We start from the raw sequence: 25,072 nt of genomic DNA on the forward strand, positions 1-25,072 counted from the left end.
TTCTTTTTTTTTTTAGCAATTTGTATATATGAGATTTTAAAATCCTTTTCCCTCTGTAGAATAATCATTTACACTGTGTGTGTCACTTTCCCCTATACTTTTTAATTTTTTTAGGAGGTACTGGGAATTGAACTGGCACCTCGTACTTGGGAAGCAAGTGCTCAAGCACTGAGCTACATCTGCTCCCCACTGAGAGATGGTGTTTTTTTGTTTGTTTGTTCAGGAGGTACTGAGATTTGAACCCAGGACCTTGTACATGGGAAACAGGCACTCAACCACTTGAGCTGCATCCAGTCCCCTTCCCCCTGTACATTTTTAATATATGCAATATTGGGTGGTTGTTACCTAGAAGAAAAAAAAAAAGGTGAACCTTTTGAGACATTTTTTAAGTGTTTCAAGTTTTTAAAGTGTTTCTTCCAAAAAAATTATTAGAATCTCAATGTAAAAAGTAGAAAATTAAGCTAATAAGAATGTGTTCATTCAACTCTCCATACACGATTTAATAGTATTTTTCTTTCATGCAAATCTAAATTTTTTTTTTCCATTTTCTAGACTAAATGTGTTAAATGGGCTTGCCAGCAATATGGATGATTTGAAGATAAACACCGATATTACTGGTGCTAAAGAAGAACTCCTAGATGACAACAGTTTTATCTCAGAAAAAGAGAGTGGAGTTCATAAACCAAAAGATTGTCAGACATCATTTCAGAAAAACAATACATTGACTCTGCCTGAAGAACTGTCAAAAGACAAATCTGAAAAAGCCTTAAGTGGAGGCCAGTCTACTCTATTTATACATGCTGGTGCTCCTACAGTTTCTAGTGAAAACTTTATCTTGCCTAAAGGAGCTGTTGTTAATGGACCAGTTTCACACTCCTCCTTAACTAAGACTTCCAATATGAATAAAGGCAGTGTATCATTAACCACTGGACAGCCTGTGGATCAGCCAACGGCAGAATCTTGTTCAACTTTGAAGGTGACAGCTGATCTTCAGCCTTCTACACCACAGAAAGCAAGTCAGCACCAAGTTTTATTTTTGTTATCAGATGTAGCACATGATAAGAATCCAACCCATTCCATTAAAAAACTACCTACCTCTGCTTCAGTTGGTTGTGACATTCAGAATTCAGTCGGAAATAGTATAAAGTCAGATGGCACTTTAATAAATCAAGTAGAGGTGGGTGAGGATAGTGAAGGTTTATTGGTAAAAGATGATTGTGTCAATTCTTTAACAGGAATTTCCTCAGGTACAGATGAATTTAGGTCAGAAAATGATGCAAACTGGGATCCCCAAAAAGAGTTCATTCAGTTTCTTATGACTAATGAAGACAACGTGGATAAAGCTCCAGTTCACTCTAAAAAAGGTCTAGAAAAAAAGAGAAAGCGAAAAATGGATGTGAGCAAGATAACTCGTTATACTGAGGATTGCTTTAGTGATTCTAATTGTATACCCAATAAATCAAAAATGATAGAAGTAGACTTTCTGGAACAGAATGAAGAACTACAAGCAGTGGACTCACAGAAATATGCATTATCAAAAGTGAAGCCTGAATCACCTGATGAAGACTTGGAATCTGTGGATGCTTTTCAACATCTAATTTATAACTCAGATAAGTGTGGAGAAGACAGTTCACCTGTTCATACTGGCACTTTTCTTTCAAATACCTTAAAAAAGAAATGTGAAGAAAGTGATTCTGAGTCACCTACTTTCAGTAATGAAGAGCCAGCATTCTACCCCTGTACAAAGTGCAATGTGAATTTTAGAGAGAAAAAGCACCTCCACAGGCATATGATGTATCATTTAGATGGGAATAGTCACTTTCGCCATCTTAATGTCCCAAGGCCATATGCTTGTAGAGAATGTGGGCGGACATTTCGAGATCGCAACTCACTTCTGAAGCATATGATTATTCACCAAGAAAGAAGGCAGAGGTTGATGGAGGAAATTCGTGAACTGAAAGAACTTCAGGATGAAGGAAGAAGTGCGCGGTTACAGTGTCCTCAGTGTGTGTTTGGTACCAATTGTCCTAAAACATTTGTGCAACATGCTAAAACCCATGAAAAAGATAAAAGGTACTACTGCTGTGAAGAGTGTAACTTCATGGCAGTGACAGAAAATGAATTGGAATGCCATCGAGGTGTTGCCCATGGAGCAGTGGTAAAATGCCCTGTGGTCAGTTCTGATACAGCCCAGAGAAAAACGCAAAAAAAGACTTTCACGAAAGACTCTATTACAGGGTCATCCAAAAAATCAGCTACCTATATATGTAAGATGTGTCCTTTTACTACTTCAGCCAAAAGTATTTTAAAAAAACACATGGAATACTTGCATTCCTCATCAGGCATTGATTCATTTGGTAGTCCTCTTGGACTTGATAAAAGAAAAAGTGACATCCTTGAAGAACCTATAGATATTGATAGCACTAAACCATTAATTAAACAACAGTCAACCACATTTCCAAAGAACTCTGCTTTAAAACAAGATGTAAAGCGAACGTTTGGATCCACCACACAATCAAGTAATTTTTCAAAATTCCATAGGCGGCCACATAGAATACAAAAAGCTCGGAAAAGCATTGCCCAGCCAGGTGTAAATGTGTGCAATCAAAACACTTCTCACAAGACTGTTACGATTAAAAGTAATATTGACCAAAAACCCAAGTATTTCCATCAAGCAGCAAAAGAAAAATCCAATGTCAAGACAAATAGCAACTATTTATATAGACACAAATATGAAAACTACAGGATGATAAAAAAATCAGGTGAATCATATCCTCTACATTTCAAAAAAGAAGTTAGTTCATTAAATTCTTTACATCTGTTTTCTCCATCAAGTAATTCTCACAGTAATAGTTATATTGCAGATTCTCACAACCTTGACACCAAAAGGCCAGAAAACTTCAAAGACCACAGGCGTGTAGGTGTAAAAAGAGTAATTAAGGAATCTAAGAAGGAAAGTTCTGTTGGAGAAGACTTGGATAGCTATCCTGATTTTTTGCATAAAATGACTGTTGTTGTTTTGCAAAAACTTAATTCTGCTGAAAAGAAAGATAGCTATGAAACAGAAGATGAAAGTTCCTGGGATAATGTTGAACTAGGTGACTACACTACACATGCTATAGAAGATGAAACCTACAATGATATTAATCAAGAACATGTAAACTTATTCCCTTTATTTAAAAGCAAGGTAGAAGGTCAAGAGCCTGGAGAAAATACTACCCTTGGTTATGATCAGAATGATGGCTTTTATTTTGAATATTATGAAGATGCTGGAACTAATAACTTTTTGCATGAAATACATGATCCTCAGCATTTAGAAAATGCAGAAAATTCATTGTCAAAGCATAGTTCTGTTTTTCATTGGACTGATTTGTCTCTTGAGAAGAAATCTTGTCCTTACTGCCCAGCAACATTTGAAACAGGTGTTGGGTTGTCAAATCATGTCCGGGGACATCTTCACAGAGCAGGATTAAGTTATGAAGCCCGTCATGTTGTATCACCAGAACAAATAGCCACAAGTGACAAAATGCAGCATTTCAAAAGAACTGGCACAGGGACACCTGTTAAGCGAGTTAGAAAAGGTAAGTTCTCACCTGGGTAATTTGGGCTAATGTCTGTTCAAATTCAGAGGATTTTAATTTTTCATTTGAATTTTCTTTATAGAATCATACTTTCATATTTCAGAATTATTGGGTTTAGGATGGCCAGTTAATAAAAATGCTGATATTACTCTTAAAAAAATTTTTTTTTAGCCATAGAAAAGTCTGAAACCACTTCTGAACACACTTGTCAGCTGTGTGGTGGTTGGTTTGATACTAAAATTGGATTATCAAATCATGTTAGAGGCCACCTGAAAAGACTTGGAAAAACCAAATGGGATGCTCACAAATCTCCAATCTGTGTACTGAATGAGATGATGCAAAATGAAGAAAAATATGAAAAGATCTTGAAGGCATTGAACAGTCGTCGTATTATTCCCAGACCATTTGTAGCTCAAAAACTTGCATCAAGTGATGACTTTTTATCTCAAAATGTTATACCTCTTGAAGCATACCATAATGGCCTAAAGACTGAAGCTGTATCGGTGTCTGCGTCAGAGGAAGAAGGGCTGAGTTTCTTAAATGAATGCGATGAAACAAAACCAGATCTTTCTAGTGGAAAAAAGAATCATTCTCTTACACTGATAGAACTTCTTAAAAATAAAAGGATGGGAGAAGAAAGAAATTCTGCTCTTTCTCCTCAAAAGACCCATAATCAAACTGCAAGAAAGAGATTTGTTCAGAAATGTGTTCTTCCATTAAATGAAGACAGTCCATTGATGTATCAGCCACAAAAAATGGACTTGACTATGCACTCAGGTAAGAGAACATTTATGACTGTCTTAGCATTAATAATTTAATTACAGTTTAATTATGCTTGCTTTGATGGAAAGTTTGTAAAAAAATATTTTCAGAATCCTGTCCTTTAAGCTGCTGTTTTTGCAGAGTACAGGATTGTTCCTATACTGTTTTTTTCTGTATAACCTATCAGTTGATGCTCATCAGCGCTGAGTTCTCTGTGGCTCAATTCTTGGTCAGACTATAAGGTGAGAACAAAAGCAACAACAACAAAAAAACTGGTCTGTAAGAGTGAAATTTGCTGTGGCTGTTGGGGAATGGTTTGTGGATGGGAGGTTGATTTTGTTCAAAGCATAGCATTACTGAAGAGGCAAATCTCTGTCATGCTTTTGCCAGCACTCCAAAGTGATAATGTTTTCAAGATATAGCTATTGGTTTTTCTACTGCTTAGGGAAAACGAAACAAAACAGACTCTTTATAGTGAATCGATTGGTGCTGTTCTATGGTGTGATTAACTCAAAGAAACTGCTCCCTCTCCAGTTCCTCATTGTATTGCGGGATAGTTTGGTTTTGGAGAACCGTTGTAAGTATAAAAAATATATTTGTTTGGTGTTTTAGATTTTACAATAGTGGTCTAATGAAATAGACCAGGTGATTTAGTTTAGTGCTTGTGCATCAATAGTTTTTCCTTGTCAAAGGAGTATTTCTATGTATTTGTAAATGATGTGGCAGATATGGTAGCCAGACTTCATTTGGTATTGCTAAACTTGATTTATGCTTCTAGATTAGAAGAATTTTGAGTGTCTTTATAAGTTTCTTTTGGAGGTTAAGAATGTTGAAGATTAATTTAGATGGTCTCATGATTGGAACCTAAGTTGAATGTGTGTAAAGTTGTAGTAATTAGCCAGTGGATAATAATGAATGGAATTACTGTGAAGTAATGTCGATTTGTTTACTTTGGGCAAACATTGGGAAATCCCAAATATTTGTAAGGCAGTTTTGGTTCAAGGAAAGATTACCTTGTTTTGTAAGTGGTCTGAAAAATAATTTGTCTTGCTTGGCATTCTGGTTAATAGGGTTTTTTGTTTTGTTCAAGAGAGTCTGTCAAAATCAGTAGCTTTCAATATTATTCAGAAGGATGAAATATAGGGAAGATGTATTACCTGTGTTGACCAAGATATAGTACACTTCAGAGAAGAAAATCATATTTGTGGTTATTACAGTAATGTTGAAGAAAACCAATTAAAACGTGTTGGGGGAGTGAGAGTTGTCTAAGAAGTTAGGAGTTTCTTATTGTTTCAACATGTTTTCTTTCCTGTGATGACTAAGATGTTAGCTTGTTGATCATTTATTTAGCACAAAGATTTTAACAAAAAACTTCAAATCATTAACTTTCATTATTGATTGCGCATTCAGAGTAATGAACATAAATGCCCTGAATAAAATGTTGTGCCTAACAGCTGTTCAGTGGTGTGTTTTACCACCTTTTCTCCCAGCCTTCATCAGAAAGCCTAATTTAGTATTGAGCCTTTTACGGTTTTGTGGGTAAAACACTTTAATTACCACTTTGTCAACTAGACTTTTTAATTCTTTTTATTGGTAATGTTGTAAGCTTGGAAACTTCTCAACAGAACTGTGCTATTCAAATCACAGGATTGTATTTTAGGTTTAGGAAGTGATCTGCGTAACACAGAAATCTGCAAGAAAGTGATAGTAGGTATGAAACCCAGAGGAACTCAGAGGGTCAAGTCACTCCTCTTCCACCTTTCCAAAGAGCATGGGTTGGCTCTTAACACTAACCACAGACTAATAATAGTTAATTTAATTCCCCTTCCTTTTAAGTTAAGCTAATTCAATGAACGTTTTTAAACCATCTTTATTGTGGTACTTTTCTACACACTTTAAGCTAAGAAAATTTCACTTTTTGAAGTGAGAACTGGATTATAGTTTTCTTTTGAATGATAGGTATGCCTGTGAAGCTTAGAACATGTGTGCATTGCAATACGACGTTTACAAGTGCTGTTAGCCTGTCCAACCACTTACGCGCTTATGCACGAAAGAAGAGTGCTGGACTTTTGACTGGTACAGGTATGTTTGAACAGATATCACAGAGAGTCTGTCTGATACAATCCACTTTTTTTCTCACCAGACTGGTGCTAATTCAGATATATTTATAGCTTTCTTTGGTAAGCAGCAATTTAGTCTAGATACACATGAAAAGTTCAGCAACTTGTAAACTGTTAGAATAAAATTTTAAGTAAAATATTTTTTTTCATTTGATTCCTATTGAGACTTGATTTTGGGGAAAAATAATCCAAAAGAGGAACTTCTAAGTCTACATTATTCCCATTGATTTTAAATTATACTATATTTTTAAATTTATTTTTGTTAGTAGATTTCAGTAGGACACCTCTCTTCGGTAAAAAGGATTCTAATTCTAGCTTGGGGAAATGTTTTATTAGGAAAGGAAATTAGAGTAAAACTTCAGATATGTAGAACTGACTAGAAAGCCAAGCAATTTGAGCTTTTATTAGTTTTTAGATCAAATCTTTGAAGGGGCAATGCTTAATAACGACCCATGTTGACAGCGGAATAAATTTTTCTTTTCATGCTCCTAAACTGTATTTAGGTTAATAAATATATCTGTGTACATAGTGTTAATATGCACATTTCTGTGTTATTTTTGGTTGGTTTGCCCAACCTTGCAGATACCTCTTCACACTGCTAGTTTGTGAAAGTTTTACCAGCTCATACATAATTCTGTTTCTTATGCCCTTCAAAATGCCTTGCTCTTTCATTTATAGCCTTTCAGGCTATCCTGCTTTTAGCAAATTCCATTGCTCTACATCTTAAAATACACTCTCTTTTCTAAATAGATCTACATAAATCCTTTGCCAATCCTTTAAAGTTCTCTTCCAGTCTTTTTTTCTTGCTCTTTTAGATCACAGCCCTCTACTTTCTTCTAGTTGTTATATTCTTCACTTTTCTGTTCTTCCTCATATGACTTACAACTTATATCTAAAATGTTCTTGCCTCCAAAAACACTTGTACTAGTGTCATTCTTCTTCTTTGCTTTTTCCCCTGATTTGTTACACATATGACCAGGGATGACTGTTGACCATTTATAATATAAAGGGAGGAGAGTAGAATGAGTTTTACTGTACTGGATTAGTCCTCCTACTGTGGGGTTATACTTTTTATATTACTTTCACATTCATCAGGCTTGCAAGGTGGTTTTAGACATTAGAGGCAGTGAAAATAAGTGATGTAGAAACAAGAAATCGTTATTATCATAGTCACTGACTTTCATTAAATACTGTGTTGTCAGGCACTGTGCTATGCAGTTTACCTGCATAACATTATTTTATCTTCACAACAACCATGAGTTGTAAGTACTGTAAATCTGTACAGAAAACTAGAGATTAGAGAACTTAAAAATTTTTTGCCTAAATGTATGCAGTTTTAATAAGTAGCAGAGTTGAAATTCAAATCAAGGCACTCTTACCCTAGACCATTGTTCTTAATTCCTATTCTGTTCCATATATAAGAGGTCCTTTTCTTGGATTTCTTATTTCCAAATGAAAGCAATTGAAAATCTTAAAAGGAAGTTGGATTTAGGGTGGAGAGCATTCTGGTAAATCTGAATAGATAAAAATTAAAAAACAGGGATCAAAAAAAGGTGATAGTATTCCTCCATTGATCAAAGATGCATTCTAATGAACACTTCATTATTTTAAACACTTAATTACCGGAAAGTGAAGTAATATAGAATGAATGGGGACACCTTCTAGAGCATCAAGAAAATAGGGGATATTAATTTTACAGTGTCACTAAATACTAGCCAAAATGTCAAAAGTGGTAGAAAATACAAAATATGAGTTTGGCAGTCTTAGGGCAAAGAGAAAGGGAATGAAAAGCTGAGGAAAATCTAGGATGGCATTTTTCATACCCCTTGCCTGCTTTTAATAACCAAAAAAATCTTATCTTCTTCCTTTTCCTTGGATATTAATCTAAAACATTTTCCCCTGATTTTGAAAATCTTGGCTAGTAGAGCTACACAGAAGATGTCTTTGCTGCTTATACACACTAATAAAGAAGCTTTTATATAGCTTTTTAAATACATATATTTTTCCAAATGGAGAATACTCTATTTTGTTTATAAACTACACATGATGACTTGCTTCTCCCAGTTCAGTACCACTGATAGAAAGCAGAGGGTTCCATTGGGTTATTACAAGAAATTCATCAATTCATATGGCCACCAAATATTTTCAAATATATATAGAGGCTGTTTTGATTAATAACACACAAATTATTTTTCTAAACACCTCACCTGAATGTAGGTTATTCACAAAACTCGAACAATGTAAAGGTGAAATCAATATGAATGAAACCTCCATTCATTGTCAAGTATCTGTCCCTATTTCAAAAAGTCTTCATTCACTTGATTTTTTAAATTATTTGACCCACTTTTGAATCAATGCTTAGATACAGCTAGATGAAGAGGAAAAAGCCTTTTTACTTACCTGTGATAGGATAAACTCCCACTGACTAAGAAGTCGCCAACTTCTAGCCTCCTGTGGGAACTGGTGGCCTTTAATGGGGAGAATAATTCCTTATAACATAACTCCAGCTAGCCTGAATAGACTGGCTCTGCATCCCCAAATATCTGTTTACTGACAACTCATATACTTGTAATGGAATGTTTGTTTTTTCTTTTTTGGGTCACTGACCCTTTTTGAGAATTTTATGAAAGTTTTATGACTCACATCACACCATCATAGGAACATGCACTTCATCCACAGATAAAAATCATTCTATATAGGCTTTGTATATCCCTTGAAATCTATTATCCCTGGATGCTTCCTCTAATGGAAAACTGAGAACAGGGAAATGCCAAAATAAAAATGAAGTAGAAAGAACATAGAACCTGGGAGTTAGGAGCCCTAAGAAATCTTCCTCCCTCTCCCCCCCAGCGTTAGAAAAGGCATAAATTGCAAGAAATACTTAGCATTAAACCTAATTCATATAGTCACAAGTATAAACTAAAATACAACAACCTCCCTAATTTTAGTAAAAGGAACTGATAAAGCAAGAAAGCATTGAAATTGAAGACTATGGAAAAGGTAGCCATTGTTAGGACAGTATTAAATAATTGTCAAAATAGAATAAGTTTCACAGATTAAAATTTTGCCCAAAATTGACTCAGTTTATCTTCCATTTGACTTGTTTAAATAAATTAAGAACTTACATTGTGCCTTCAGTTGTAGATCATTTATGAATCTGGTTTTTTTTTTAATGAATCTATGTCTAGCCTAACCAAAAGGTTTATACACTCATCCAAATTTTTCCTCATTAAATCCTTATGTAGTCTAATAAAAACATTATATAATTTCATTAAAAATGAGACAAGTTCATATTAAATGCTTTTGAATTTAATAAAGGGCTAGTGGCTCTGAATAAAAAGCTCTAATTCTAAAAAATGCATTTGATTTTTACTATTGGCTTTTTGCACTTAATAAATATTTTAATTAAATGATCTCCTGTTTTTGTTTTCTTTTTTTATTTTTTGAGGTACCAGGGCCGGGGATTGAACCCAGGACCTCATGTGTGGGAAGCCGGCACTCAACTACTGAGATACAGTGGCTCCCCAGTGATACGTTTTATACTGGCAATATTAAGAAGTTATTAATATAGTGAACATACATCCTAGTTTAGGCCCCTTTTTCTTTCTGATAAGTGTCCTGAATTGGATAATAAATCATATGTAAAATTATTTAAAGCAGAATGTATTCTTCTAGTTTAGTCTGCAATTAGGAGGTAAATATTTTGAGGTCAAAGTAAGAGTGAATTTCAGCAGATGAGGAAAGGGAAATAATTTAGATTAGAGAGAAGGGAGAATGTTGTGAAAGAAAATGTATCTGTAAGATTGAATGCATGTTTGCGTAGTGCAGCTCTCTGGTACATAGCATTCTGTTATCTTTGGAAAAGAAGAAAGGATGTCAGTGGCTTTCAGGATTGTTATTGGGGCTCCCTTTTACTTCATGACCCTGCTTATAAACTCATATTCACACACACATTCATTCACCCACAGATTGAAAAACACTGCCATAAGCAACTCTTAGGGGGACCCATCCTGGCTAGAACCAACAGTAATATCTTAGACATCGTAACATCTGTGTCCTCAGGCAATTTTCTTTACTCATTGTATTCAAATTTTTATCATTAGATCATATGTTTTACTCAAATGCTGGCTTTCTGAATTTAAAGTAAATTGAAATTTTCTAGTTATTCAAAATTAATGCAAGAAAAATATTTTTATAAGCATGTATATTTGGGGGCAGCAAAGTGGTTACCTTGTATTTTACTTTCCCTTTGAGGATCTTCAAAGTGCTTTGTACTTAAGCTTCATTTTATCTTCATGACACTTCCATGATAATGTTTTGAAAGTAAAGCATAATTGTTGCTATTCTTCAACAATAAATGGCTAGCCCATTATAAAGAATGATTTTTTTCAATGAGGAAGAAAATAAATTGAAAATTGGTACTAGAGGTTTTTAATCAGAACCACTTGTGCTACTATAGTATGTGCATGTGTGTATATGTGTATGTATATATTCTTATATAGTAAAATCATTGTTTTTCATACCATCACTCTTGTTTTAAGTGGAGTGTAGTAGATTGTATGTTGTTACTAGATTCTTTTGCCTGTTTTCAGATTTATTATGATTGGCTGTGGAGGCCTGCAACAACAAGTGCTAATTAACATCTAACACTGCGCAGGTGCTGAGTGAGTGTGAAAAGTAATTCTTGTGTTGTGGAAAGTATTATTGGAATACCTTCTGCTGTAAGAAAAGAAAACAAAAAATAGTATCATGAAAGCTTTCCAATGGGCATTAAATTACTTGCCCTTTCGTAAATGGCTCTGCAGTATCTTTTTCAATATTATTATTATATAATAATATAAATGCTTTTGTAATGATCCAGTGATCCATTCAGCCTGAAAGAGTATAAATGGAAAGTTTCAGTCTTAATAAGATTAAACGCTAAAGGAGCAAACAGCTTCTACTTAAAGCAAATATATTGATAATTCTTCTAAATTGGGTTCTTTGTGGGATACAAGAGAAGTGAGAAGACATGTCCCTATCATCTGAAAACTTTTACTTTATTAGAAACACATTATTGGCCAAGTATACAAACAATCAAAATTAGAGATATTTTTATCTTTGCTGGAAGTATTCAGGTTGTTTATTATAGTTTAGGCTTCCTTTCAGAGGGAGCTGGAAATTAAGTTAGCTTTTTTCCCCCTGTTGCTTTACTGTTTGTCTCATTGTTAAATTGGGCATCAAAAGGAGAAAAGAAAGAAATAAAAAGAGTTCATACTAATACATTTCTTATATTTTAAATTATGTAAAACATAAAACCAGAGGTCAAAAGTTTCATTTATTCAGCAAAAGCTTATGACTCTGCATAAACATAATCATGACCCAGTGGAATAAGTACAAGTGATTATTAAGGAAAGCTTCTTAAGATTTCAGCCAGACCCTGAACTTGAGACTTGAGGGGTAAATAGAGTTTTAGGAAAAAGATATGAAGCAGAACATTCCATACAGAGAAGAACAAAGTGTGGGCACAAAGTGATGCAATCAATGTGTGGTTCAAGAAATGTCAAAAAGATTCGCTTATAGGTGTTTAGGAAGATGATGGTGCCAGAAAACTGGGTTTGAATGCTTTGTTGAAAGATTTAGGAAGTCATTGAGAAGGGTACATGTGTGTACATATATACATATATACATATATATATATATATATTTTTTTTAAATAGAAGTAACATGCCAAATTGTATTTAAAAAGCTATCCCTGAGCCAGTGAATTATTGGTTTCTTTATTTTCATACCGATAACTCTGTAGTACCATTCTTTATTAACCAGTTAGCATATATCTATATGTATTTACATATTTGCAAAATAGTATATCATGTATTCATTATTAACAAGATAATGAATTGTTCAAGTTGAGTAGATTTTCCAGGTAGCCCAAGTATAGCCCTGTGTCAAACTTGATATTATCCTAGCCATTTTGATGGTAGTCTTTAAAATGCTCTTACTTCTGCCTTGTGAAACAGTAGGCTGAATATAATTTAATTATCTGAGTATTCAGAATCACCATTTTATTTCAGCATGTATCAGGCCTTTTGCCCATACTAAATGGTTTAGGGCTGATTTATTCACTAATGCAACAAGCATTTTCCCCCCAGTATCTTCTGTGGTTTTTGCATTGTTCTAAATGCTAAGAACTGCAGAGATAAATCTGATCTTATAATGTAGTAAAAGCACATATATACATAACTAATGTAAGACAAATTGGTTAAATGCCATTGGAGAGGAACATATGAAATATGTGAAGTTTAGATGAAGAAGAAGGTACTTTTAACTAGACTAGGACTCAACAAGTCTTTTGTCTTTGATTTTGACCCTGAAGGATAGCTAATGGAAAGGGAATTAGAGATTGAGGGAGGGGAAAGGAACATTTCTGAAAGAGAAAACAATATGGGATTGTGGAAAGTTTATTGGAAATACTAGGAAGTAGGAGATAAGGTGGGTCAGGTAGAAGACATAGTATGCTAATCATAGTGTTGGAATTAATTTTGTTGTGAAGAGTCATTAAAGATTTTTTAGAATTTGGGTAAAACTTTTAAAACTGCTATTTAAATAAAAGTTTAAAGTATTTGGTGGGTAGGGAAAGAAATTTTAGGAGTCCCTAACCAAGGTAATGATAGTAGAAATGTAAAGGAGGGACAATAGATGTAAGGATATTATGAAAGTAATGTAAGCAGGGCTCAGCAGTAAATTAGAGGTAAAAGAATAAGATAGAGGAAAGAGACAGAGTTGGTTCAATTTTTTTTTTTTTACTGAAAGAATGGTTATACAATTATTAAATGTAACACCATGCTACCTCCTATTCTTTATTACTTCATCTGTCATTCATTTAGCAACACCTCATGATCTACCTATCCACTATAACAAACCAAATAACCATACTTAATAAGTCAGTAAGTTTGTTCTTAGGAAAACAGAAACTTTGTACCATTTTGGCATAACATACTTACATTTGATAATGCCTTGTTTTGTTGGTCATTGGTTACGAAATTTAAGAGTTCCTTTTTGTTGATTATATTTTTTGACCAACAACTTATTTGTCATGAAAGTCTTATCTGGTCCCATAGAATTCTTTTTGGTTTTCTTATTTTACTATAATCTCAGTTTTGTTTTCTGTGCTTTTTTTTTTTTTGGTTAATTTTATTTTTAAAGAGGTTTTAGATTATAGAAGAGTTACATCAAAAGTGTAAGGGAGTCCTATATATACGCCACCCTCTCCCCCTCCTACATCCTCCTCCATTCGTAACATCTTACACGTGTGTGGTTCATTTGTTACAATTGATGAACAAATATTGAAGCATTGCTACTAACCAAGGTCTGCAGTTTACATTGTGGTTTACAATTAATTCCAGTGCCCTAAAAATGCCCCATGTTCTATCCATTATTCCACCCACCTCCCCTCTGAATCTCTGGTAACCACCATCTTTATAGCAATGTAACATGTTCTTTCATTACCACAGCACCAGTAAGTTTACTTTTTCCATGGTTATATTCCCCCTTTATGTTCATTTCTCAGCCTTGAGGATTTGGGGATAGTGATACCTGCTGTGCTTCAGATTGAGAGGTGACTTAGATTTTATGGGGCAGATGGAAGGAACTGTTTGCTTGCACTTGTAGATACTCTGTTTTTTGGAATTGGGGCTGTCCATTATCATCATTTTGTTAGTTGTCCTGGATGAGTCCCGTGAACTGGAGAGTAGGTGTTGACTGTAACTCTGCTGAGATTTAGGGCTCAACTGGCATATGAACAGACTGAAGATTTAAGTATTTTAAGCATATATATGTAATAGGCATAGTGCTAACTATAGGCACAAATAAAAGTGGTAGAAGAATCACATGTAGGGTCATTATAAATATGTATAATTCTACTGGGGAAATAGGTTATCATATTTCAGGGTAAAGCCCACTGAAAGGGTGCTGATTTTAAGGGATTGTGTGCCTTGCCTATATAGTGTCCAAATGACTTTAGAGCTCCAGAACCCTCAGGAGCACCCCTATTTGAGGCTTCGTTTACAGTGTGGCAGTTAGTGTGATCTGTTAGTGAAAAAAAAATTTTTTTTAATCAGGTGACTTATCCTGGATTTTTCTGTTTGGATTATAAAAATATATCTAATAGCTGCATAGCATCAGTTGTAGTGCTTGTGTTTGCTATGATTTCCATTCTAACATGACTTTCCTGAATGCTATTTATAATCTGGATTATGATACAGTTGACTCTTATAGTAAGGAGGAATTTAGCTGGGTAGATACTAAACTTTAGGTGATATGCTTTAAGTGACTCAATGGACATAATCAAGTAATCCACAGCTTTCTCTTTTGGAGATTAGGGCAACACTTGTTGGACAGTGGCAATTCCTCACTTATCCAGGATGTAGAAAAATAGTCATTATAATTTCTTTATTGTGTCTAGAATATGAGGAATAAAATAAGGTTAATTCTTCTTATTCAATGTTTAAAATATGTGTTTGTGGCCATGGCTAGAAGTTAGCTAAATAAAACAACATACGTGATCAGCATCATGTTTGATTATAGTTTGAATTTTGGCTGGAATGTGTAAAGCACTTCCAAATTATAAAAATCAAATCAGATACACTGGGACTATGGACTTGTTGGGGTTTTTTTTTCCCAATATTTATTTTATTTATTTATCTCCCCTCACCTGCTTCCCATCTATGAGGTTCTGGGTTTGATCCCTGGAACCTCCTTAAAAAATATATATTAGTGTAATTATTGTAAGCTAGTTTCCTTATTTTAATTTTATGATACAAAGCAATTATTCCTAGTACATATAAAGTACTTTGGAATTACTAGACTTTTAGAGGGCAGGGAGTATGATTATAAAGATTTATTATTAGGTATTTGAATGTTTATTCCAATTTTTTTTTTTTTGAGATTTATTTATTTTTAATTACCTCCCTCCTCCGGTTTTCTGTTCTCTGTGTCTATTTGCTGCGTCTTGTTTCTTTGTCCGCTTCTGTTGTCAGCGGCACGGGAAGTGTGGGTGGCGCCATTCCTGGGCAGGCTGCACTTTCTTTCGCGCTGGGTGGCTCTCCTTACAGGGCACACTCCTTGCGCGTGGGGCTCCCCTACGCGGGGGACACCCCTGCGTGGCAGGGCACTCCTTGCGCGCATCCGCACTGCACATGGGCCAGCTCCACATGGGTCAAGGAGGCCCGGGGTTTGAACCGCGGACCTCCCATGTGGTAGACGGACACCCTAACCATTGGGCCAAGTCTGTTTCCCATGTTTATTCCAATTTTAGATGTCATAATCTTAGGAAGTAGTTGATATTGATGACAAGACCCTATATTGCTAAATAAAACAACATTCTAGTCTAACTCGTGTTGAAAGGAAGTAATATTTTATTGTTTTATTAACTCCTAACTGATCAGTAAGCATCTTGTAGCATGGGGCCTTCAGAGAGAATGGATGTATTTATTTTTAGCTTTTGGTAAGCTGGTTAAACTAGTCTGCCTCCAGTTTCTCTGTCTATAAAAATGTGCGAATTTCATCAATAGGTATTTTGAAGTATCATATTTATGTTTGTGTTTTACCTTCACATTTTGAGAAAATATTGCCCAGAATATTTTTTCATTAATCACCCTATCTACTTTGAAATAGCAGAGGCATCTACAAATTGCATGTATTTTTTCTTCTCCCAAATAGACCCAACACTTAGTTAACAGCTACCCTCATTTGCTTTAATTCTCTTATTTAAACAGAGCATAAGAATGCTGTTTTCTATCCTTAGTACAATTTGCTACTTTATAGAACAAACTCAAGCTATTTGTCTAATTAGACTAATACTTGTTACACTACAAACCTATTAACAATAAAGCAAAGGAAATCTTTCATTTCTGATATTTTGCATTTTGTCCTCTTCCAGGTAAAAAATGTTAAGACATGCAGGATCTAAATAACTGCCACTGATTGCTCTGTAATTCTGGGTTGATTTATTGTCGATGGGAATGGAAACTTAAAATTAATGAAAGAGTACTGAAAATTTTTGCCCAATTTTAGAGTGAAAATATCAAGGACAAATGATGATGAAAATAAACACGTCTGAGGTTGCTAATTGTATATCTGTATGCTTAATTCCTGATTGGTAGGGGAATATTGCTTTTCTTGACAATAAACCACTTAAACTACTTTATATGTACATCTTGGGAATACTGACTGGTTTGATTATGGGGTTATAGCTAGGAGCAAAGATATTGGGAGTAGGAAACCATTTCCAATTTTAATGAACCACATAGAGTGGGAATTTAACAGTTTTGGTTTTAATAGCTAATTCAGTGGGCTAAGAGATAAAGGGTTGGGGCTCAGTGCTGATTTTTTCATTGTGGGTAGTAGGTACTTAAGTAGCTACATAATTTGCAGGGCCCAGTGCAAAATGAAATGTGGGAACCCTTGTTTAAAACTTAGGAATTTCAAACCTGCAACAGCAGAGTGTTAAACCATGAAGCTGATCCTGTAGGCACTGTGAGTGGAGAGAAAAGTATAAACTGAAGAAATGAAGAGTTTGGCTTCTCTGCAAACGTGCTTCCCTCATACCATCCCCACCCCCAACACCACTTTATCCTAGCTAACATGTTTCTTCAAATTAAAAAATAAAAGCCCCATTTCTTTTTAATTTGGGGCGCAGGAAAAGAAAATGCTATTTGCAGTCCTTTGTATGATCGGGGCTTAAGACTTTGAAAGATTAGTGGCAACAGTTAGAATTGAATTTATTTATGCATCTCACACTGTCTATCCCTCAGGACATCTGCATCCTGGTGCCATCTCACCACCCCCACTACTACTACCAGCTTTTTAACAATGGTGGAATGATGGTTTGCCAATTGATGTCATCCTTATTTATACCTACTGTCTTCCTGAACGAGCTTGTAACTGCTTTGGCCTGCAGGCCAATGGATGGAGACCAAATGTTCATCCCATTAGTAGGACTCTACCATGCTTCTTATTTTGGGTATATATAATCTGGTCATTATGTTAAGTCTAACTTTACTCCAGGGAAACCAACAACAGTTAGGACTGAAGCAGGTGAAATGGGACTTTCAAGTAATTGGGCAGGGGAAGATGATGGCAAATAAAAGTATTTTGGTGGTGAATGCTAATTTAGTTATGGTGTGTTCCTTTATCACAGTTACTTCAGAGGTTTTTATGAAATATATTTGTCCTCATTCTGTGACATCATTTCTGTAGAGAAGGAAAAGGAAAATAGAATTCATTGAGACAATTATTTTATACATTAGGCAGAAAGATGGAAAGGGCAGAGGATTCTATTTCAGTGTCAGAGCCAAAAGTGAATTCTTTTTTTCTATGTATAAGACTATATAATGTCTCAAAAAAACCAGACTTGAATTTGTATGTGTTGAATTATTTTATTGACTAGCTTTTTTACTGATATGGCTTAGTACTTTAGGCACTGTTATGATGATGTTGTTGTATTTCATAGCATAACAGTATGATGTCCTATTTGAGGGCTCATAAGTTGGTTATATTTCTCTTTAATATTCCTCTATGATCAAAATAGCTGTTTTAGTGAAAGACATTTTCTAAAACTTTGGTATGTGGCCTTGCAGCTCTATTCTCTTTAAAAATAGAATATTTCCAGTAGGGATTTAGATCCTTTATAATTCAGATAACTTCAGAGATTTTTGACTGTCTTCTGGTTTAAAATAATAACTATTTTTTGCCACCCTGAATTCCAGGAACCTTAGAAAGGTTTGAGTGACTGCATATGTGCCTTTCTAAAGAAGTTCTTAGATTCAAAGAGAAGAAATGAAGAATTCTAAAATGAATCTAGTAATTTTTGTAAATTTCAAGTTTAGAGAACCATGTTAGATTTCAAATGTATTGGAAGGAAAAAGTTTTTTTTGTTTTTACACTAACAAATAAGTACAAATAAAATGCTATTACAAGAAAGGTTTTGTTGTATGACAAACTTATCTGGCAGATTGTTTATCTAAATAACTGTTAAACCTTTGGCTATCACAAATATTGAAGAGTTCTGCTTTTGATGTTTCATTGATTTCTGGTATAGCCCAAAATAAAACTATTTTCCCTGTAGATACAATGCAATCTATTAAATGAGAACGTTTGTATAATAGACATGTTTGTTCATCATATTTTTCATTTAGTAGAACATTTTGTGTAAATCATCTTTTTCATTTAGAGCAGGGGATCTTAACCAGAGGTTAAGAGGTTGAAATTCAAATAAACATTCTTGTGAGGATGTGTTCATGCGGGTGTGATATATTTAATACACAGTATATATAGTGTGCACTGAGTAAGGGATCTGTGGTTTTCACCTGACTGGCCAAGGGGTCTATGGAACAAAAAAGGTTAAGAACCCCGGATTTAGAGGATATCATATAGATGTCCCCTTTATGTGCATATTAATATGTTAAATGCTCAGTTTTCTACAGATATTCTTAAAATGTTGTATAATATCGCAGGGGTAGAGGCTAGAGGTTGGTGTCAGAAAGAACTATCCATGTAAAATGAATTTATACTCTACTGCTAAAAAAAAAATAACATTTCAGGAGATAAGAATTTTAGAGGTGGAGTTTATTAAGCCACTGAGTCATTTATAACTACCAGAAGTCCCAGGTTTTATTATCTGTATCTTATGGTTAAGTTTCCAAGAATTCCCAGTGCATGAAGTTCTCTGTAACCTTACTTGGAGTCTTTGGTACTGGAGGGTATGTCATATGCTGTCAGAGTTGTCCTCCTTTCCAAGATCACAATACTTTCAAGTATTAACCAGTACAAAAATGACATTCTCATTTAATATTCTCATCATTCATAAAACAGCCAAACTTCAGTCTCTATAGAGTTTATACAGCATCAAAAGTCAGAAAATGATCTTTTTTTCTCTATTAAAGTCAAAAGCATTTCTATACTTAAGGGTAAACGTCAAGTTTACTTTCATTTTTACATTATTACAGCATCTAAATGTAACTTACGTGGTTTGTAACTGATAAAACATTCCTGCATACTTGCCCACCATTTTCTGTCCCTCTCCTGAAATTTACTTTACATGTGTAACATTAGTGTTCTATACAGTTTTTAAAGAATTGTTAAAATGTATTCTATTTATATCCTGCAATAATTTATTTGCATTTTTAAGTGAGTTTGAGTATAGTGTGGCAATTTTGACAACCTGCAAGCTCATCAAAGTAAGATCTTACTATAACCTTATGATACCAAATACTTGCTCTGTTCCACCTAACGGAAACAAGGATTATGTGTGGATTGCCTTATAGATAGCGGGGAAAAATAGCTGACATCTAGTAGCATTTATCCCTGTTGAGTCCGCTGAACTCTTCAGTGTGTGAATGGCTTAAAATCCATGTAAATTCAAATTTCTCAACAAAGCAATTAGGAGAAATAAGGTGCTGATTACAAGGTAAATGATACCTCACTCTTCCTACTGATTGCAAAGAACCTAACTTTGCTTCCTTATTCACTATGCATGAGTTAGAACAGTGATTTATATCTAGGTATTGAAAAATTTAAGTGTGACTGCTAACAACATACTCAGTTAAACAAATGATACAGAGGTGTTGTACTCCTGTAATGCTATCTATATTAGAACTAATTTCTAGTCATACTGTCTAAGTTTTGAAAGGTTAAATTACTGAGTTGCTTTGGTTTTTATTTCAGGAGTATTTGTTGTGTTCCTACTATATGCCATGCACTGACCCAAGGTAACTAGTGAGAACCTAGTAAGATTTTTGTAGTCCATATTTTGGTTGTTTAGCTTGAGTTAGTTAGCCCTTCTTTAATATTTAACTTGACTTCCAGTAGTTCTTTACTTATTAGACTCTTCTTCTGAGGATGTGCAAAAAAAGAGGGGGTCTTAGAGTTTACTTTTAAACAGACAGGTAACAAGAACCTGAAACCAGTGGCTTAAATCAAATTTAGGCTTCTCTGGTTTTTAATTTTCTAAATGACATTTCTGTTAGCATTGCCACTTTACTACCATAAGGGACTATGTTTACTGGTTTTGTGATAGGCGCATCTATTCTTTTGGAATCTGGACTTTGAACAATTCATTTCACAGTTCCTATTCTTTCTTACCTAGAATTTTCCTAGGGGATTTCACATTACAGGTTAACAGAAGAAAAGCCATTTGGGTAACTCTTCTGTTACATTTGTATCCCTCCCCCTTGGATCCCTAGAAATAATCTCTTACTTTCTCTTCTTGCTAATTGACCAGCAGCACCCTGGATTACTGTCATCCCTTTGTCTGAAGAAATGGTATAGCTGTATATCCAAGGACAAATAAAATGTTATGTCCTATCTATTCTTACCTTTTAAAAAAAAACTTAAAAAAAATTTTTTTTTAGGATAAGTGATGGAAGGAAGAATTAAGTAATGGAAAAATTTTAAGAACACTAGAATTTTTGTCACCTTTAAAAATCTTTGGTATTCCTCCCTTTTTCAATCATATTTTTAAAATAAACTATTATAGAAAATGTAAAATGAAAATAATGCCAAGAATAGTTAGTATTAAACTTCTTGTCCATTTATAAATTTACATGATATAGCCTGGATTTATAATTATTTTCTAGTAAAATAAAAATGAGACCTCTACATGCAAGGCCGTTGAGGTTTTTTTTTTCCCACTTTCAAATGTAGGGCCAGAGTATAATGTTTAAGGGCTGTTTATTATAGAACTCAAAGTGAACCACAATGAAAATTGATTTTTTGTTGAGCCTTTTATTACATTGTTGGTGTTCCCTTAAGTTTTCAAAAGCATGTGAGACCTACTTAATAGAGTAGTCATCAGATACAAATTTAATTTGTTGATCTTAAATATAAGCTTATAATTTTCCTGGAAATAAGGGAGATTTAATCAAATGTTTAAATAATGTATGAATGATCAAAGAGAAAAGATTACCATTGTGACAACTGTCCTATTTATAGTAAATTTAAATTATTTTTTCAGTTCTAGTTTGGTATGGTAAAGCAATTATTTGAAAAAATAGTACAAGAAAAATATAAGTAGATGTATCTGCCATTAGAGACTCAGCTGAAGTTAATGCATGCTTCAGGAAATGGGCAAATAAATGCAGGCTTTTTCTAATTTGATTTAGATAGTCTGACCTCTAGAAATATATATCTACATTTTGTATATATTGAATATATAAGTAAGTTAAGTCTTTTTCTTCCCTTTTTTAGCCTTAGATTGTAAGCAAAAGAAATCAAGGTCAAGATCTGGAAGCAAGAAGAAAATGCTAACATTACCTCATGGTGCTGACGAGGTTTATATTCTCCGATGCAGGTATATATGCCTATATTGTCAAATCTGGTCAGATTCTTCAAATTTTGTTTTATGACATATTAGCAATTTTATTTGGGATTTTAAAATTGTGGCAGAAGGTGCATTCTCAACATTCAAGTTATAGATCAAGTTTTGGATACAGGCTTAAAATCTTAGGTCATAATACATTGTACTTTATTTCAACAGCTAATGAATTAAGTTTTATCCATTACCCAAGAAACTCTTATGATGCAATTTATAAAAGTGGCTTTTTGTTGTTTTGTATTTTATTTGATTTACTTGTTTGGTTTAATTTGGTTTGGTTTGAATTGTTTAAAGTCTTGTGTTTCTTATTGCAAACACATTTTCTCTCCCCTCTTATGTCGTAAGTATAGCGTTATATACTTGTTCACACCCTTTTCCATACTTAAACACACACTATACACAAACATGAATAGACATATTGCAGTTTAAGGAATTCTGAATTGGGGAAAGGTCTTCCCTAAAGAGTAATACATTTTAGAGATATAGTTATTGTTTTAATTGTATTAAGATGTATAAGGTATGAAGACTTCTTAATTAATTTTAACTTTCTAATAATGCTCCCACCTCTCCACTTAAGTTTTATTGTCATTGGTAAACATAGGAATTGGAAGTGATTTTGATACTGTTTTAACATTTCAACTTCATATTTATTTAGAAACTGTTAGTTAAGTACTCTAATAAGTGGTAATGTTTATTTACTCCTATGTTTGGAATTTTGTGGATTGGTTTTAAATAAAGGGAATTGGTTATGTTAAGAGAATTGTTAACTTCTTCTATAGGTTTTGTGGCCTAGTCTTTCGAGGACCATTGTCTGTTCAGGAAGACTGGATTAAGCACTTACAACGACACATTGTAAACGCTAATCTTCCACGGACTGGAGCTGGCATGGTGGAAGTCACGTCACTACTTAAAAAGCCGGCATCCATTACAGAAACTTCATTTTCTCTACTAATGGCAGAAGCAGCTTCATAGAACAAGGAAACCTTTTAAATAGCAAATTTGAATTGGATGTAAATTTGAAATTCTTTGTCTTTTTTTAAAAAAGTCACAATAAATTATCCATTTATAAATACTAAAGCAGGAAAATGGGGAAAATTGAATTATAGAGACATCAGAGCAAATTGAGTACTAAAAACAGTAAGTAGTCTATATATTTTATATACGGTGGAAGATGTGTTTTTAAGGTTTACTAAGTTTTGTCAGTTAACTGTGTTCATTCAAAAGATCATTACATGTAAGCAGCCATTTATAAACTTGTTGCACATGGGTACTTATAGACAGACTATTGGAAAATTATGTTTTCTGCAGTGTTACCAGAATTAAGGCTCTGTTTATTCCCCACAAGACTTGCATAGAAAAATAAGATATTATATTTTGTTTGTATGTATTTAGTGTTTTGTATAATACCAGGAACTGCTAACTAAATTTACTCAACTTAGGGCATTAAATATCATGTACTTCATAGTTTGAGACTGTTCACTCAAATAGGGCAATGAGTACTATTCTATCTAGATGTGTAAGTGTTTTTTTAAAATCACATGAAACGGTTTTTTTTTTATACTAAAAAGAGGAGGAAGATTTGTTTAAACAAATATTTCTAAAAGAAATATGTACATAGTCCTGGAAATTATTTGTGGTAAGGAAATATTCTTTACTCCAGTCGCATTTCTCAGACAATAAAGTGGTGCATCCATGCTACCTCCTACTTTGTCAACAAAGATGCTATTACCCTTTACATTTTTGTATCATAATAGATTTTTAAAATCTAATGTTCTTTAATGCAAGACATCCTTTTGTTAACAATTTGTTTCTTTTTATTGTTTTGCGTAAAATATGACATGCTTACAGGACAGGTTTGCCTCTTTATTTAACATTGTAGAAATGTAATTAATAAATGATGCTCACTACACAATTTAGAATAGGCTTTCTCATTTATATTCTCTTCCAAATTTGATCAGTTAGCAAAACTTAATACACCAATTGAGATATTTCTACATATGATGAGAATGTTTACAATTTACAATTTAGAACTTGTTTTGGATGTGATTATATGTACGAAAATCGTGTAACACTATGCTCATGCTAAAACCGACATAACGGAATTACTGAAATAAATGTGCTGTGAGGAATGGAAAATATGGTGCAGGTGTCTTAGTCATGATAAATTGTGATTCTTCTTTTAAACACTTTGAAGAAACATTAGTTCTTTTAATCTAAAATCAGATTTGCTTTACAAATAACAGTTTTGTATGCAAGCACCATTTCATTTTATTTCATGTAGTATGGATAATACTAGAGTTGAACCAAGGATATGCATTGATACTTCATATGTAAATAAAAGTTAAGAACCATTAAAATAAGGAGTATTTTGGTAGAATATATACATACCTCACTGCCAGTGAAATTGCTTTCCTTTGGTATATCTCCTTACCAGAAAAAAAATCTCTAAATAAAAAAAGGCTTAAAGAAAATAATAATGTCTATACTGTGAAGCATTTATTTTTAGCATTGGTGGAAATAGTCTATTTGAGGTTGTCTTTGATTTGATTTAAATTGTTTCTACTTACCTGATTATTCTCTTCACGGAAGGTAGTTTTTCTAGAAAGAGTGAATTGGTCAGTAATGTATGTGAGATTGGTCATTGTTTTCTCCTTCATAATTAATTAAATCTCCAAATCCAGAACTACCTTTTATATGAAATTAAGAGGTTGAAATAGATGGGTCATTTCCATCCAAGGATCTCCTGATCCCTGGGATACTAAATAAGGGAAAAGTACTCATAAATTAGCAGTTTTTCAAAAGGTCTAATAGAAACTGCATTTGCCTGTAATGACAAGACTAAAACATTAAATTTCTTTGCTTTTGTCTTAAAATCTGTCAAGTTTGTATAGTGCTACAGGTTATCTCTTGTTGAGCAAGACTCATTGGGAGTTATTTATGTCTTTAAATATATTTTTTTTAATTGCAGAACACCACATAGAAAGTAGATTTTACCAGGAAAAATAAACTATAGGATTCCTGGTGGGAAGGGTAGCTTTCACTAGAGTCCCTTTCAGCTCTTAAATTTATATCTCTGTAGTTTTTTCTTAGCAAACTATCAAGATATATAAATATAAGTAGAAAAGTTACTTTGACCACAAGTTTCAGAACCAAACCTAGAATAAATTTTGTTTTTGTATGTTTAAAACAATCATTTCTCCTTCAGGATGTAAACAATTAATCATCTAAATAGAATGATTCAAATTAGAAATAGTTAA

General features: G+C 33.7%; 1 protein-coding gene across 47 annotated transcripts in view; it reads left to right on the plus strand.

The window, feature by feature from the left end:
• Positions 1–24,286, plus strand: part of ZNF644 (zinc finger protein 644) — a 116,755-nt gene extending 92,469 nt beyond the window's left edge. For 26 of the 47 annotated variants that reach the window (XM_058303199.2, XM_071217282.1, XM_071217296.1 and 23 more), the window contains 4 exons: positions 553–3,581; positions 3,753–4,358; positions 21,689–21,791; positions 22,595–24,286. In XM_058303199.2, the coding sequence (XP_058159182.1) occupies positions 584–3,581; positions 3,753–4,358; positions 21,689–21,791; positions 22,595–22,787 (3,900 nt within the window). In that variant the 5' untranslated portion in view covers positions 553–583 and the 3' untranslated portion in view covers positions 22,788–24,286. Of the gene's footprint in view, positions 1–552; positions 3,582–3,752; positions 4,359–6,302; positions 6,426–21,688; positions 21,792–22,594 lie in introns of all 47 variants that reach the window. The other 21 variants (XM_071217264.1, XM_071217272.1, XM_004473027.5 and 18 more) reach the window with 1 other exon arrangement.
• Positions 24,287–25,072: the final 786 nt, after the last annotated feature.

The sequence above is a fragment of the Dasypus novemcinctus genome, chromosome 9 (genome assembly GCF_030445035.2).
Source record: "Dasypus novemcinctus isolate mDasNov1 chromosome 9, mDasNov1.1.hap2, whole genome shotgun sequence".
In the NCBI taxonomy this organism is placed as follows: Eukaryota; Metazoa; Chordata; class Mammalia; order Cingulata; family Dasypodidae; genus Dasypus; species Dasypus novemcinctus.